Here is a 17,416-nt window from a genome sequence, read left to right on the forward strand (position 1 = left end):
GGGCATGGTGGCATGTGCCTGTAATCAATCCCAGCTGAGGCTGAGGTAGGAGAATCGCTTGAACCCGGGAGGTGGAAGTTGCAGTGAGCCGAGATCACGCCACTGCACTCCAGTCTGGTGACAGAGTGAGACTGCGTCTCAAAAAAAAAAGTGTATCAGAAGTGAGAGGCTAAACCAGGGCCTGATGTTACTCATGGAAATCCCATGACCCCTCTGCATGGCCACCAGTGTCTCCTGGACAGGGCACCAGCTGGAAAGAGCCCGAGAAGGGGTGAAGCCCCCTGGGGCTTGGACTGGGTCCCCACCCCCAGCTCTTCTTCAGGCCGTCTGGCCTGGACCACTCTCAGTGCCAGGTTCCTCATCTGGCGGTCACTCCTACTGGGCTGTTCCCGCTTTGCTTCTGAGCGGAAGGCTGGGCTGCCAGGGAGGAGCTTTGTGGGGAAAGCAAAGGGGAAGCTGTCAGCGCCAACCACCAGCTGTCCCCTCCTGTGAACTAGAGTCGCCTTGGACAGGCAGGCCCCTGGATGGAGAGCCAGCCTCCGATGTGGTGGGCACTGCCCAGCTCCGCACGCCCTCCCGGGCCCCCCATGGCCCCCCAGCTCCTCCTTGGCCTGCTGCTGTTGCCCCGGACCCTGCAACTGGCAGGTATAGCATCCATCCTTCTCCTCTCTACTCTCTCGCTCCAGAACATCAGAGCGGCTTTCATCCAGCCCCGCGCTGCTAATTCCCAGGGACCTGTCTCTGGGGATTTGCTGGTTGTCATTTGAACGCTGCAGACTTCACAGGGGAAGCCTTCAGGGACTGAGAAGATGTTTAGCTAATGCCTCGCCAAGGTGGCTTTTAAAGGGGCGGGGGACAGCGCTCTCCCCCTTGCCACTGTGACAGCTCCCTCCCCGTTCCCCCCCCTCAGTCTGGCCTCCTGGCCCTTAAACAAGGAGGGTGGGCGCTGTGTGGCTGGGGTCAGGAGCTCGGGCAGTGGGGAAGGAGAGCTCCCCCATCTCATGATGCGGCTGATGCGGTGGAGCCTGCATTGAATCTAGCAAGAGGCGGGGCCGCCCTTGGGGGTTGTTGCCAGTGTTGGCCAGGGAGAGAGGGGGATACCAGGGCCAGCAACCAGGAGCTGTGCCCAGAGGCACAGAACTGTCAGTCACTAGAAAGGGTCGCACCTCCCAGTTCCTGAAATAAAGTAGAGGCTGAGTGTTTCAGGATGTGAGCCTTTCTGTGTGTCTTTCTGCGCCAGCGGCGCTCCTTTCCTGGTCCCAGGCTCTCTTGGAAGCGGATGGCCAGAATCCAAGCCAGGCTGTGGGGTAGGTGGCCTCAGGGCCAGTTCATCAGGCCAGGGAAGGGCCAGGAGGCTCCCATTCCAGGGATGCCAGCACCAGGGCTCAGTGAGTTCTGCCAGATTCTCTCTGCCCCTCCTTGGCAGGGCAGCAGCCAACCCTCCCTCTGGCCAAAGGGTGGTCTCCACTGTGGAGACCAGCTGCTTTTCCTTCTATTCTCTTAGAGTTGATGAGGCTTCCAGGAGCTGCCCCATCTGTCCTGCTGCACCCCCTCTCACTACCAGGAATTAGCCTTTCTGGGGCCCTTATCAGGGCAGGCACTGGCCACCCTCACAGCACCCCTTGGGGCCACGATTGTCCTCACCTGCACCATTTTAAGGGCAGGGAAAAGGAAGCCCAGGGAGGCCAGTTCATTTGCTCAAGGCTGTTATAAGTAAAATTTTCGGTACCACGAAAGAAGTAGCACTCGAATATAAATTTCCTCAGTGAGGGTGCAGCTCGGCCGGGCGCAGTGGCTCACGCCTGTAATCCCAGCACTTTGGAGGCTGAGGCAGGTGGATCACGAGGTCAGGAGTTCAAGACCAGCCTGACCAACATGATGAAATCCCATCTTACTAAAAAACAAAAAAAAATTTAGCTGGGCATGGTGGCACACGCCTGTAATCCCAGCTACTCGGTAAACTGAGGCAGGAGAATCACTTGAACCCAGAGGCAGAGATTGCAGTAAGCCGAGATCGTGCCACTGCACTCCAGCCTGGGAGACAGAGCGAGGCTTGGTCTCAAAAAAACAAAAAAAAAGAGTGTGGCTCACAGGTGGAACAACAATGAGCACACACACAGATGAGGAGGGAAGAGGTACTTATGCCTGACACAGATTGCTCTACTGCTGCGTCATTCCCCTATTAAACCCCCTTTTATAACAAGGCCTAGCTGGTAAGTAGAGGCCAGGCTCAGCCCCAGGTCAGCCTCAGCCCCAAGCTGGGCCCCTCAGCCAGTGGGCTCAGGGGCTCCCCTTACCTTTGCAAAGAATGTTCTTCCCCAGAAACTTGCCCTGGGGAGGCAAGGGCTGACCTGTGTGAACCTCCCCAGGCTGGAGCCAGAGCCCTAGGACACCACATCCTTTAATCCTGTGCCCCCGCCCCCCAGCCCACACCACAGACAGTTGGTGCAAATACGGCCAGACCTGGGAAAAGCAGCCTGTAGGTGTCGATGTGTCTCAGCTCACTGTCATTTTTAATTTAATTTCTCCCCAATTCCCATCCTTTCCTTTTGTGTGGTTTGTCCTCCCCAGAAGACACCCAGAGCACCCTGGTAACCCGAGCGGTGGAAGAGGCTTTGCCGGGTGTTGCTGAGGAAAAGCTCTTTTGTAACAGTATCAACTACAAACAAAACCAGATTCCCAGCACCACCCCCTCCCACCCGGTATTGCAACAAACTTTATACGAAAGAGAAACTGTTCTTTCACAAGAGGTGAAAACACCCTATGGTGTCCTAGAGTCCCTTGGAGCAGCAGGGTTTTACTATGTTGGCCAGGCTGGTCTTGAACTCCTGAACCCAGGTGGTCTGTTTGCCTCAGCCTCCCAAAGTGCTGTGATTACAGGTGTGAGCCACCATGCCTGGCCTGTTTTTATCTTTTTGTGGTAGGGTCCTCTGCTCCAAGGCTGGAGTACAGTGGCACAATCTCAGCTCACTGCAACCTCTGCCTCCCTTGCTCAAGTGATCCTCCCACCTCAGCCTCCCCAGCAACTGAAACCACAGGCATGCACCACCATACTCAGCTACCTTTTGAATATTTTTGTGGCTACAGAGACTCAACAATGTTGTCCAGGCTGGTATCAAACTCCTGACCTCAGGTGATCCGCCCTCCTCAGCCTCCCAAAGTGCTGATATTGCAGGCGTGAGCCTCTGAGCCTGGCCCAGTTTGAATTTGAGCTCTGCTACTCACCCAGGCGCCCTGGGCGGATCACTCATATCACTATGCCTCCTGCTAAATGGATGTGATAGCGCTGCCCACTTCATGGCACATCCTGAGGACTGAGAGCCCAGCATGTCATTAGAGCTCAGTGAACGTCAGCCACCTGCCAGCCTCGCCAGAGCCGTGGAGACTTGAGATTGATGAGCCCAGGGCCTCCAGCTCATCCAGGGTGCCGCTCCTGCTCCCAGCCATCCTCCTCCGCCCAGTTGAGTCAGGACTTGGGCCTGCCCTCTGGCTTTTTGATCCCTCTGCAAAGTCTGCTTTTCTCAAACGCAGCCACTGGTGGTGTCCCCAAGAGGGGAATTGTTGGGGGCTTGGCTTTTCTGGAAGCAGCTGCAGCCCGGCTTCCGTGGGCCTCCGTCCTCCCTTTGAGGCTGGACAGACCTGAGTCCCAGGTCTGCCTTCTTCTGGTGACAGCTGTGGGACCTCAGACAATGACTTAAACTCTCTGCACCTTAGTGTCCTCTGCAAATGTCAGTCCCCTCTCTCTCTGTGGCCTTTTCAGAACTCTGGGCTGTATTTATCTCTCAAATATCCATTGAGAAGGACCCGTTCTAGGCACCTGGAGTGGGGGAACCCAGAGGTGAACAAGCCACAGGCCCCACTCTCAGCCTGGTGGGACCGTGAGCCTCGGCGGAAGTTCCAGACAGGTTTTCTCTGGACCCAGGTGTCATCGTGCTCTTTGTTGCTTAAAAGATGTTCCAGGCCAGGGGCGGTGGCTCATGCCTGTAATCCCAGCACTTTGGGAGGCCAAGACGGTGGATCACCTGAGGTCAGAAGTTTGAGACCAGCCTGGCCAACCTGGTGAAACCACGTCTCTACTAAAAATACAAAAATTAGCTGGGTGTAGTGGTGGGCACCTGTAATCCCAGCTACTCAGGAGGCTGAGGCAGGAGAATCGCTTGAACTCAGTGGCTGGGCTGGATTGCATTGGTGAGAGGTTGCAGCAAGCTGAGATTGCACCACTGCACTCCAGCCTGGGCAGCAGAGTGAGACCCTGTCTCCAAAAAAAAAAAAAAAAGATGTTTCAGGCTGGGAGCGGTGGCTCATGCCTGTAATCCCAGCACTTTGGGAGGCCAAGGCCAGTGGATCACTTGAGGTCAGGAGTTTGAGACTAGCCTGGCCAACCTGGTGCAACCCTGTCTATACTAAAAATACAAAAATTAGCTGGGCGTGGTGGTGCGTGCCTGTTATCTCAGCTACTCGGGAGGCTGAAGCAGGAGAATCGCTTTAACCCGGGAGGTGGAGGTTGCAGTGAGCTGAGATCACACCAGTGCACTCCAGCCTGGGTGACAGAGCGGACTCCGTCTCAAAATAACAATAATAATAATAATAAAATAAAAGATGTTCAGGAGCCCCTGCCTGCTCCAGGCTGAGACCTCCTGTCTCCCTTCCTGCCGCTCTGGACCTCTGTACGGAAGAGCCTCCGTTTTTCATCTTTGTCTAACCCCAACAAAGTGTTTTCGAGGCAGAGGCAGAGGCAGGTGGGACAGGTAGGGGAGTGCTGGGAAGGCTGCGAGGAGTGGGGGCAGAGTGGGAGGTGCGGGGCCAGGAAGGCTGGGAGAGGCTCAGCTTGACCAGAGGGGAAGCTGGACACTGCCGAGGGATGCCGATTGTCATTGGGTGGATCACAAACGCCCCTCAGGTAGGGGTCCACGCACCCTCCCAGCGGGTCCTGTCTCACTGCTTTCCCCTCTGTCATTGTGAACTGCCACATAGAAAAACACCGTGCTGCATGGTGAGCACTAGAAAACAGAAGTCCCAGGTGACTCCCACCAGTTCAAGAATGAGAACATCCCCGTGGCTCAGGCACCCCCCCCCACTGCAAAAGGTACCCCCATCCCAGCTGGCAGGGCGATCACTTACTGGCATTTCTTCGTAATTTTATCATGAGGACACATCCCTGAACCCTACAGACTAGCTTCGCCTGTTTGTGAACTTTGTGTAATTGAAGGATACGTATGTGTTCTCCTGTGACCCGCTTCTCTCATTCGGCATTATGTTTGTTAAGATTCATCCACTCCACTGTGTGGCTGAAGCTCGTTTTTGTTGCTATGGATAGAGCAAGAATTGAAACCACGGCCGGTGGGCTAAACCCAGCCCGCTGCCTCTCGTATGGCCTGTGAGTTATGAATGGTTTTTATATTTTTAAGTGGTTAAAAAAATCAAAAGGGAATGTGCGGACTCACGTGGCTTCTAATCCTTGACTCCCAGCACGGGGCTGGCACCCAGCAGCTGCCCAGGAAACGGTGACAATCAAGGATGAATTAAGCTCTGAGCCGGCGATGCCACAGCAGGGGCGCCTGGGGGAGGAGATGGAACCGCTGAGTGGTCGTCCTGGTAGGAGGTGGGGCTGGGGCAGGCCTCTCCACCCTCCCTGAGCCCTGGCTCCTCTCCAGCATGGGTAGGGTAATGAGAACCTCCCTGTGTGGTGAATGGGAGAGAGGACACAGGCATCCTGGGGAAATGTGGACCCAGAGGCAGGATCTGATCCTCTGCTTGCTCCTCGTGGATCTAAGCAAGGCCGTACCCTAGTGGGGACATGGGCAACAGGACCTGGATGGGACTGAAGCCAGAGAAAGGGACCAGGTGAGCCTGGTGAGAGGGAGGGGAGGGAGATGGACATGAAATTGACAGGGAGGGCACCTGGCCTCCTGGTGAGGTCTGAGCAGCCTGGATTTGGGTCCTAGGAGCCTTTGGCCAAGTCACTGGAGTATGTTGAGCCTCCACGAGCCCCCCTGTCTTGGTGCTCAGTATCCTCCCAGGCAGCAGCAGAAAGGCACTTCCAGCACCACGATGCCTCAGGGCCTGGCACCTGGGACCCCTCAAGGAGGGTCTGTGAAGTTTTGGCCCTGGGGACAGGGCTTGAGGGCACAGCGCTCACCCTCCATCCTGGGTAGTGGGTGACCTGCCCACCAGGCTCCTCAGGGCCCAGCCAGCAGCCCTGCCTACTCCTCTGCACCCTGAGACTCAGGTCCTTGCAGGCCAAGGGGCTTACCATGGCCTCCCCAGTCCTCCTGCAGGCAAACGGTGATTCACTGTCCCTGCACACAATCAGGCCAGAGCCCCGAAGCCTCCTTTGCCAGAACAGAGTTCCTGGAGGGCCAGGCCTTGTCTGAGCTGGTTCTCTGAGGCTGTGTCCAGCATCAGACAGGCACAGAGGAAAGGCTGCAGAGTCTTGGCTGGGACGTGGATGTGCTTGGCTTCTGCAGGTCTGTTTGGTGAGTGGCTGCACCTGAGGGCTTCATTCTAGGGCTTGGGGGCTGTGCAGGGTGCCCAGAAGAGGTAGAAGAGGCAGAATGCTGACCGTGGCTGATTTCCCCACGCACCCCACTGCATGTGCTGGGGTGGAGGAAGGCCAGGGCCTGGGCCAGATCTGTGCTTGCTGCTGGTGAGCCAGGGGTTAGGGGGCCGTAGAGCATAACCGCAAATAGGCTCACTGCCATCAGCAGGCCCCTAGCCCTGGTGCACCCAGATGAGACCCTCCCGAGCCCCGGGCTGCCCTTTCTTCCTAGGCTTCTACTCCTTATGGCACACCCACCTTTGAGGCTGTCTGGAGGCCGAGGACTCCCTGTCCCTGGAGAAGCCAGCCACGCCCACTGCCGTGAGCCTTTGCTCCTACACTGCTCCCTGGATCTGGAGGGTGTCCTCTCACTTGCCCACCTGGTGATACCCAAGCTGTCTGTCAAGGTCAAACTCATAGGCTCTTCTGTAGTACCCCCCTCTGGCCCCCTCCTCGCCCCAAACAAGCCCAGTCCCTCTCCCTTCTCCCCCGAGGTGTCACCTCTGGTCCCTAGCACACAGGCGCTCAGAGGTATGTGTGCATGACTGAGCTTACTGGAAGCAGATAAGGCTGTGGGCAGAGCCAAGGAACAAGCATCCAACTTTATGAGGCAGGCTGAGAAAAGCTAGGGAAAGTGCAGACGGTGCAGGCTCAGGAAGCCTGCGGGTGGAGGTGAGAGGAGGGAAGGTCAAAGAGAGAAGGTCTGCAGGATTAGGGGCGAGGCCAGAAACCTCAGGACCCACCAGCATCTTTGCTAACCTCCTTGGTGGCAGCAGTGGCAGCCAGCTGAAAGCATCCTGTGGTGGGCCGGAGGAGGCGGGACGGGGAGGGAAGTGGGGAGCTGGCAGGGTGGAGGAGGTGGATGGGAGGGAGGGGAGGACAGAGGGAGGACGGAGGACTGGAGAGATTGTGTGCCTGGAGGCTCAGGGATCTTGGGGGAGGTAGGGATTTAAGAGGAGTCACGATAAAAGTAAGCTCGCTGAGTTGTCCAGGGAAAGGAGTGTGTTGACAGCCAGAAGCGTGTGTATTTTAAAAGGAGGCTGAAGTACAACAGATCCCAAGGAAGGAATCACTAATGTGAGGGAGGGTTTCAGGAGCTGAGGGAGACTGGAATTCTAGTACTTCTCTTGTCCTTGTTCTAAAATGCAAATGTAGGCTGGGTGCAGTGGCTCACGCCTGTAATACCAGCACTTTGGGAGGCCGAGGCGGGTGGATCACCTGAGGTCTGGAGTTCAAGACCAGCTTGGCCAACGTGGTGAAACCCCCTTCTCTACCAAAAATATAAAAAATAAGCCAGGCATGGTGGCACATGCATGTAATCCCAGCTACTTCGGAGGCTGAGGCAGGAGGATTGCTTGAATCTGAGAGATGGATGTTGCTGTGAGCTGAGATTGCACCACTGCACTCCAGCCTGGGTGACACAGCAAGACTCTCAGAAAAAAATATATACATAGCTAAATAAAATACAAACATGATCATATGACTTCCCAATTTAAAAGCCCTTAGCCAGGTGTGGTGGCTTACACCTCTAATCCCAGCCCTTTGGGAGGCCGAGGAGGGTGGATTGCCAAAGCTCAGGAGTTCAAGACCAGCCTGGGCCACATGGTGAAATCCCATCTCTACTAAAATATAAAAAATTAGCAAGGTGTAGCAGCATGCACCTGTAGTCCCAGCTACTCAGGAGGCTGAGACAGGAGAATTGCTAGAATCCAGGAGGCGGAGGTTGCTGTGAGCCCGGATTGCACTGTACTCCAGCCTAGGCAACGGAGCGAGACTGTCTCAAAAAAAAAAAAACCCTCAGAGGCTCCACCAGGTTTCCAGGGCAGTGTTCTAACTGCTCCCCCTCTCTGAGGCATCCTCTTATACCCCTCTCTAAGACACAAATCCTTGCTTTCAACTCCACCAAGGTGCACTGCCCATTTCAAGGATTTGAGAAGCTTCACCTGAGAACTTTCTTGCATTTGAAACTCTCTCCACACCCCTCCCCCAACTGTCTGCCTCCTGCTCTTCTCTTCCTTCCAAGTTCAGCTTCCTAAAGGGATGGGGAGAAAGATAGCAAAATGCTCACAGCTGTGAGGTCCACGTGGCAGATCTGTTCAGCTGAATAAGTTCTGCTTGCTTCTTGAGATTTTGCTGTCATTTCTAAAATTTTTGTTTGTTTGTATGTTTGTTTTTTAAGAGATGGGGTCCCAGCACATGTGGCGGCTCACACCTGCAATCCCAGCACTTTGGAAGGCTGAGGTAGGAGGATCACTGCCTCAGTGGTCAGAAGTTTGAGAGCAACCTGGCCAAGACGATGAGGTCATGAAGTCAGGAGTTCAAGACCAGCCTGGCCAACATGGTGAAACCCTGCCTCTACTAAAAATATGAAAATTAGCTGGGCATGGTGGCACGTGCCTGTAATCCCAGCTACTCGGGAAGCTGAGGCAGGAGAATTGCTTGAACCCAGGAGGCAAAGGTTGTAGTGAGCTGAGATCGTGCCACTGCTCTCCAACCTGGGCAACAAAGTGAGACTTCATCTCAAAAAAAAAAAAGACAAGAGGAATGGGGTTTCACACTGTCACCCAGGCTGGAGCGTGGTGGTGCAGTCATGGCTCACTGTAGCCTCAAACCCTTGAGCTCAAGTGACCCGCTCACCTCAGCTTCCAGAGTAGCTGGAACTGCAGGCACTGCCGCCTTGCCCAGCTAATTTTATTTTTATTTATTTATTGATTTCCAGAAATGGGGGCTTGCTATGCTGCCCAAGCTGGCCTTGAGTTCCTAAGCTCAAGTACTCCTCCCACCTCGGCCTCCCGAAGTGTTCGGCATTTCTAGAATTTCTAGTGAACGTGTTTCACTTTGTTACTAGGAGGTGGACTGGCCTTGACTTTCAAAACAGGCAAAAAGAATTCCAATTTAAAGAACAAGTAATGGCCCACCCCCCAGGGGTTGCCTTTCCAGGGACCCCTTAGACCTCCCATGCTGAGGTGCCCTCCACCACCCCTAGCTCCGGCAGCCCAACGTCCTTGCTTTCTCCCACCTCTTTCTGTCTCCATCAGTCAGTTCCCTTCCTGGTGGCAGGACCTGGCCTTCCTTAGTGAGACTTTGAATGGACACACACTCCCTGCTGAAGGAGGCAGCCTGGGGGTCTGTTTTCCTCACTTCACTTTGCCCACTCCAGTTCAGAGACAGAAGCAGATCCCACCCCCATCCTTTTGGCACCCTATTGCCACCTTCCACCCCATCCCGATGCCCCATTGAGGGTAGAGAGGCAAATATGAAAGTAGAGGCTGAGTCCCCTGATGACCAGGCCACATACTCCATTGTTGGAGTGACTCGATCTTCTTTAGACCTTTTTATGTCTGTTTGTTTTTGTTTTGAGACAGAGTCTCACTCTGTAGCCCAGCCTGGAGTGCAGGCATGATATTGGTTCACGGCAAACTCTAGCTCCCGGGTTCAAGCGATTCTCCTGCCTCAGCCTCCTGAGTAGCTGGGACTACAGGCGCGCACCACCATGCCCAGCTAATTTTTGTATTTTTAGTAGAAATGGGGTTTCGCCATGTTGGCCAGGTTTGTCTCGAACTCCTGACCTCAGGTGATCCGACTGCTCACCTTTCCAAAGTGCTGGGATTACAGGCGTGAGCCACAGAGCCCGGCCTGGACTTTCCAAACAGGCAAAAAGGAGGCCACTGCTGTAAAGACACCAACAGACCCTGTGAGGCTTATTCCCGATCCAAACCCTGGACATTCTGCCCTTGGTTTGTGTTCCCGAGTGGCCACCATGTGCCCTGGTTTGGGGGTCTAGAGGCATGAAAACGAGCCATGGACGGGCTGTAGAAATGGCCACATCTTGATGCATCTCTGTAATTTGGAGGCGCTGAAAGATGTGACAGGCTGTCCAGTGGCGCCATTCCAAAGCCGACGGTGCTAAAAGCTCGGAAATAGTCTCTGTTCAAAGGTTGCCTTCCAAGGCCTGCGACGTGCCCCTCCCTCACCAGCCACTCAGCCACACGCCTTCGCATTTGATGCCTGTGTCCTGCCCGCCCGCTCGTCTGTGGCATCCTGGGAGTCATGCTTAGGCACATGGCTGGGGCTCTGTGATTAAACTGCCAGCCCGGCTTCCAGCCTTTCAGATGGGCCTTTAAAAAGGCACAGCTCTAAGAGGTGCCAGAATTAAATTGGAGGGCAAATTTCATCCCTAAAATAAAGACCGTGGGAACTGCTGTCTTCTGTAGCTGGGCAATCAAAGTGTTTTCCTTTAAAATCGACCTAAGTCGGAACGGATACCTTTGATCAGCGTGTCTGGGCCCTCACGCCCTTGGCTGACAATGCTCACGATGCCATGTGGGGATTGAGTTCCATGCAGGGGGAGCCAGGACCAAAGCCCTGGCCCATGGCTTGTGATGAGAGGAGCCTCGGCAGCTGGAGCAGGGTGGGAGGGACCGGGGAGATGGCGGGTGGCAGATTCTGGGGGTGAGAGGAAGCCATGGAAGCATTTTCTTTTTTCTTTTTTTTTTTTTGAGACGGAGTTTCACTTTTGTTGCCCAGGCTGCAGTGCAGTGGCTCGACCTCGGCTCACGGCAACCTCTGTCTTCGGGGTTCAAGCAATTCTCCTGCCTCAGCCTCCTGAATACCTGGGATCACAGGCACGTGCCTGCACACCCATTTAATTTTTGTATTTTTAGTAGAGACAGGGTTTCATCATGTTAGCCAGGCTGGTCTGCAACTCCTGATCTCAGGTGATCCACCTGCCTCAGCCTCCCACAGTGCTGGGATTAGAGGCATGAGCCACCTCACCCTGTCACAGGGCCAGTCTGTAGAGGGCTTGTGGGGTCACTTCTGTTTGGGGAGCCGCAGGCACTGCTGGAGCTGAGGGAACAGTCCCCCAGTGCTTAGGGCCATTTCCGACTAGCATTGTCCCCAGGCCGCTGCATGTTGCTGGCCCTGTCTACCTATTACATGACCCAAATTTAAGGAAACAGCCTCTGAACTTCTGACTCCCTTTAAAGAAGTATATTTCTTTCCAGGCAGGGCATGGTGGCTCAAGCCTATAATCCCAGCACTTTGGGAGGCCAAAGTGGGTGGATCACAAGGTCAGCTGTTTGAGACAAGCCTATCCTGGCCCAACTGTATGAATTGTATGAATTGTTTTTTCAGGGTTTCTCTCTGTCACCCAGGCTGGAGTGCAGTGGCATGATCACAGCTCAATGCAGCCTCGAATTCCCAGGCTCAGGTGATCTTTGAGTAGCTAGGACTGCAGGCATGCCATCACACCTGGCTAATTTATTTATTTATTTAGTAGAGACGGGGTCTCGCTATATTGCCTTGGCTGGTCTTAAAGCCCTGGCTCAAGAGATCCTCCCACCTCAGCCTCCCAAATTGCTGAGATTCCAGGTGTGACCACCACATCCAGTCTGAGGTTTTAAAATTGTTGTATAGTTTAGTATAGTATAATACAATGGTTAACAGTGGGGTGGCAGGCACAGCGACTCATGCCTGTAATCCCAGCACTTTGGGAGGCTGAGATGACTGGATCACCTGAGGTCGGGAGTTCGAGACCATCCTGACCAACTTGGAGAAACCCCGTCTGTACAAATACAAATACAAAATTAGCTGGGCATGGTGGTGCATGCCTGTAATCCCATCTATTCGGGAGGCTGAGGCAGGAGAATCGTTTGAACCCGGGAGGTGGAGGTTGTGGGGAGCCTAGACCACGCCACTGTACTCTAGCCTGGCCAACGAGAGTGAAACTCCGTCTCAAAAAAAAAAGAGAGAGGGAGTGGGGTTACAGACTCAGAGGGACCCAGCTTAAAATCCCATGTCTACCACCACTGTTTGGGCAAACGTCTTCCCTCCTCTGAGACTCAGTTTTGTTATCTGCAAAAGGCGACACCATTCCCAGGGGACATTGGCTCTTCTGATCACATGGCATAACAGCAATGCCTGAGAGGCTGTGCTGTGCAGGAAGCCAGACAGCCAGGAGTGGCTCAGGAAGGAAGCGAGCAAGTCCTGGAGACAGACGGGGGACCCCCAAAGCCCAGGAGAGGAAGGAGTGGGTAAGACGTCCCCACAGCTGGGATAGCACAGGCGACGGGGGACCCCAAAGCCCAGGAGAGGAAGGAGTGGGTAAGACATCCCCGCAGCTGGGATAGCACAGGCAACGGCGCCGGATCGTGGCAGCCCGACATCTACGCGGGAGCAGGCGAGTGAGGGCCAGAGAGCAGGGCTGTTCAGGGCCTGTGAGGCAGGAACTGGATCCTCCAGGCCAGGGACTTTCCATTTTTTTAGCAGTGGCCCAAAGTTAAGAGATGCATGTTTTAGCGTGACCCTGTCTGAACCCAATTGTATGAATATAACTGAAAGCAGAAGGTCGCAAACAGTGCCCTTACTACGCATGAAATGCTTCGTGTTCTGTTTTTTCTAATTGCTTGTCTTGACCCTGTACACTGATTGCAGACTCCTTCCTGGGTCTCTCCAGCAGGGAGCCTCTGCCGGTTCAGGCAGGGCAGGAGCGGGATGAGTCTGTGGATCACTAGGGGCTCAGAGCCACAGAGGCAGCCCCGGTTGGGTGGGAGAGGGGGCCAGATGGGAGCTGTTGAGGTGGAGGGTGGGGGGGCATGTACCGGCAGCAGGCAGGTCTGATCCTGAACATCAGTGAGCCACAGGAAAGCTGCCAGGTGGGCACACAAACACGTGGGGGCACATCCCACCAGGGACTCACTCAGCATGGGGTCCCTGTGCCAGGGGTGGGAGGATAGTAACTCCGCCCACCTCTCAAACCCCAAGTTCAGGCAGCCACAGATTCATAAGAAGGACTGGAAAAGGAAGGACTCAGGCACCCTCAGGCGGTTGGCAAAGTCTTTTCCAACAAGGGTGGGAGAAGAGGAGCTGGAAGCTATGGGCAGAGGGCTGTTCATACCCAGAGCCCTCAAATGCCACACTACAGAGGGGACTTCAGCTGTGCCAGGCCAGCAGCCGGCACAGGGATGGTGCCCCAGCCTGGGTCAGGGACAGGCCCCTGGGGGTCCTGCTGCGCCTGGACCATCAGGGCCTGTGTCCCCTGTGCCGAGGGCGTATCATTTAACCAGAGCTTTCCCAAACCCCCAAATTTGCCTCTTTTTTTTTTTTTGAAACGGAGATAGCTCTTGTTGCCCAGGCTGGAGTACAGCGGCTCACTGCAACCTCCGCCTCCTGGGTTCAAGCTATTCTCCTGCCTCACCTTCCCAAGTATCTGAGACTATAGGCTTGTGCCACTACACCCGGCTAATTTTTTGTATTTTTAGTAGAGATGGGGTTTCACCCTGTTGGCTAGGCTGGTCTTGAACTCCTGACCTCATGTGATCTGCTCACATGTGTTGAGGTTACAGGCTTGAGCCACCACACCCAGCTGGCATTTGCCTTTGAAAATCCTCAAGGAGGACTCCCTGCCTCATTCTCGTCCCCTGGAGAAAGGCAGCCTGGCCCTTGGCAAGGAGCTGGGTTCCAGGTCCAGTGAATCCGGCCACAGTCCCTGAAGGTTGGCATTGTTGCTCTCCTTGTGTTGCGGGGAGACACTGAGGTCAGAGAAGTTAAGCCGCCTGCCCAAGGTTGCACAGCCTTGAAGTGGCAGAGCCAGGAGCTGAATCCAGGCCTGTTGCCTCCAGAACATGGGCTTTCCCCAGACACCCGTGCTCATCGCCCCTGTTTCCGGCCAGGCCCAAGGCTTCCCCACAGTGTGGGAGAAACCTCCCTGGAGCTGCAGGGAAGTGAGGGATGGGGGCAGTGTGCCGCCCCAAAACACAGTCTCCAGTATAGTGCTACAGCAGCGTGGGCAGACTGAGCTGGGATGCACGGTGCTGCCCAGAGGAGATGTCTGTGCTTGCAGCTGTGTGGGGGTGGGGAGGCACAGGGGAGGAGCTGAAGGCTCAGAACAAATAGCCAAGCCCTGGGGCGGGGCCCTCCCAGACACCTGCGGCAACCCTGCCTCTGGTGGCCCTGCTGCCCTTCTGCTCCACCCCTGCCCCCCCATGGTCCTCACCCGGGTGCCCTCTCCCCTCTCGCTGCACCATCCCGTCCACATTCACCAGGCTCAAGAGGCTCCTATCCAGAAAACTCCCCAGGAGCCAAACTCTCCCTGCCCCTGCAGTCTTCCCTCCCAGCAGGGCAGGCCGGGGAGTTCATGTCCTCACCCGCCCTTCCTCACCCTGTGCCCCAACTCTGCCCTCCCCAAGCCCCAGGGGAGCTCCTTGCAGCCACCTCCAGGCCCCTGCTCTCCACCGGCAGGCAAATGGAGAATCCTCCTAAGTTCTCTAAAAGGTTGGGATCCAATGCATTCCCTGCACAGAAAACACCTGGGGCTCCTTGAGACACTTCCTCCCTGTGCCCCAGGGCCAGTCCCAGCTCCACCTGCCCCAGGTCCCTGGGACCTGGAGAATGACCAGAAAAGCAGCGGGAGCAGGTCCTGGGCCCTCTAGACGCCTTGGTGTTGGAGGATTTCTCCCGGCAAAACCTAGTTCCTCCAAGTCAAAGTCCTCTGGTCACCGAAAGTCACACACGAGTCCCAGTTCTTCGCATCTCTAACCCTGTGTAACAGACAAAACTTCAAACTCTGATGCTGAAGTGGTTCTCCATGTCCCCTGGGGTCCTGTGTGAGGGGGAGGGGCGAGGTCCCTCTTCTCTTTCCCGCCCAGACCCGTCCTTGTCTGTCCCCACTGATCAAGCTGGTGGAGGCACGTGGGAGGCTGGCCCTGGGTTCCGGGTGCTTGTAGGGTTGGCCTCGAGTCCCGTGGGGCACGTTTGTGGCCTGTTCAGGACCCCCACGGAAGTGCTGCAAACAACAGCTGAAAAGCATCTGTGGGCTTGGAAATGGCCATGAAACCTATCTTCAGCACTGAGCTGTCATGGGGAACCGCCTCTAGTCAGCAGCCAGCTAGGGCCTGGACCTCTACGGCCTGCACCGCTGAAGGGGCCTCTGGGAGGCACGGGGCCAGGAGATGGGCTGGGAGCTGGGCAGTTGCAGGGGTCCAGCTCAGGGGTACTGACGCCCAGTGAAAGGAAGGCAGGGGAGGCAGTGAGCTACATCCGAAGGCCAGAACCTGGAGGCCTTGGCAGCAGCTGCAGGCTTCCTCTCCTCTCCCTGGGTTTTTTGGCCTGATGTCTCCAGCCTGGCTGTTGTTACGGATGGAGCTGGTCAGAGACTGCTTCCTCTCTTCACTTTTTAGAGACAGCAGTTTCATCAGAGGTCTGAGGTTCTTGCTTCGAAACCTCTCCTCGCTGTGGCAGACCTGAGCCAGAGCTGAACGTTTCATGATCCTAACGCTCTGACCTTAAAATAACAAATCCCAAAAGAATACGGAACCATGGCCATCTGTTTTTATAGATTTCCCTGGAATTATAAAGATTGGCGTAATTGCGATAGCAGAGTTCATCGTTTTCTAGAAGGATACTTCGGACAGAGAGAATTTTTAAAGACAATTGGTCTGAAGTCTTCCTGCCCAGGAGAAACAGGAAGGTTTCATGGTGCTGACTGTGTAACTGCCCTCCCCCTGGAGTGGCCTCTTAGCTACACTGTGAGGAGGAGCAGGAGGCCCCGGTGAGGAGATGGAGGTCACAGGTCGAGGGGCCCACAAGGTAGGGGCACAGAGGGGGAAGTGGCCTGTGAGTGTTGTGTGGGGCTGCAGGGTGGTGTCGGCGGCGATGTCCTTTGTGGTTCACCCCACCCCTCTTGTCTTGTACAATCTTTTTTTTTGAGATGGGGTCTTGCTCTTGTCGCCCAGGCTGGAGTGCAATGGCACAATCTGGGCTCACTGCAACCTGTGCCTCCCAGGTTCAAACATTCTCCTGCCTCAGCTTCCCAAGTAGCTGGAATTACAGGCTCCCACCACCATGCCTGGCTAATTTTTGTATTTTTAGTAGAGATGGGGTTTCACCATGTTTGGCCAGGCTGGTCTTGAACTCCTGACCTCAGGTTATCAGCCCACCTGTGCCTCCCAAAGTGCTGGGATTACAGGCATGAAACACTGCCCAGCCTGGGGGTGTCTCTTTAGTGGCTCAATGGGAAGCTCAAAATATCAGCGTGGCCAAAGTTTTGAGGGATTAACTGAAGCGCGGGGCCGACTCCGTGTCTGTCCCGCATCTTCCAGAACTGGCCTCCCTTTGGGACCCCCTTCCCAGAGCTCTGGCTCAGAGCTGAACTGAAGAGACCTGGGAAGTCAGCCTGGCCTCACTCCAGGCCCGCACCACAGGCAGCGCCCGCGCCTCACTTTCCCCAACAAAATAAATCTTGCGGCTCCTCTGAGCATCTCAAATGCACTATCTTCTCCCAAGTAACTAACCGGCCTGCATGTTCCTGGCTGCTGGCTGCCAACCTCAATTTAGAACTGTCTGCTGCTCAGCTGCTAGAGAAGGCGGGGCCTGGAGCGACTGGGAGCGTTGAAGCTGAGGGGCCTGAGCGGCTGAAGTCTGGGGCAGGGGGTGGCTGCTGACCCCAGCCCAGGATCCAAACAGCATCCCAGAGGCCTGCAGCAGGGGTTAGAGGCCCCCCAGGGAGGGCTGCTGCTTTGCGAATTTTCAAACTGTTTCCTGAAGTGCCTCTGATGATTGGGGGGGAGGGGTGGCTCCTGCAAAACTGGCCTTGTCACCGTCCGTTGACATCATGATCACAGCCGAAATGGCCCCACGTGCAGCACGTCTGCATTGTTGGAAAAACCACTCTCAGGATGTTGCCTGTTATACTAGATAAAAACCTAACTGGCTGGGCGCGGTGGCTCATGTCTGTAATCGCAGCACTTTGGGAGGCTGAGGCGGGCGGATCACCTGAGGTCAGGAGTTCGAGACCAGCCTGACCAACATGGAGAAACCCCATCCCTACTAAAAATACAGAATTAGCCGTGTGTGATGGTGCATGCCTGTAATCCCAGC

General features: G+C 55.3%; 1 protein-coding gene across 2 annotated transcripts in view; it reads left to right on the forward strand.

Annotated features, from left to right (window-relative positions):
• Window positions 1-467: 467 nt before the first annotated feature.
• The window catches only part of NFAM1 (NFAT activating protein with ITAM motif 1), a 48,192-nt gene continuing 31,243 nt past the window's right edge, over window positions 468-17,416 (forward strand). Inside the window, exon 1 of one of the 2 annotated variants that reach the window (XM_054239055.2) lies at window positions 468-645. In XM_054239055.2, coding sequence (XP_054095030.2) covers window positions 525-645 — 121 coding nt within the window. In that variant the 5' untranslated portion in view covers window positions 468-524. Of the gene's footprint in view, window positions 646-12,440; window positions 12,644-17,416 lie in introns of those variants that run through there. The other variant, XM_054239054.2, reaches the window with a different exon arrangement.

This window comes from Callithrix jacchus, chromosome 1, assembly GCF_049354715.1.
Source record: "Callithrix jacchus isolate 240 chromosome 1, calJac240_pri, whole genome shotgun sequence".
Lineage (NCBI taxonomy): Eukaryota > Metazoa > Chordata > Mammalia > Primates > Cebidae > Callithrix > Callithrix jacchus.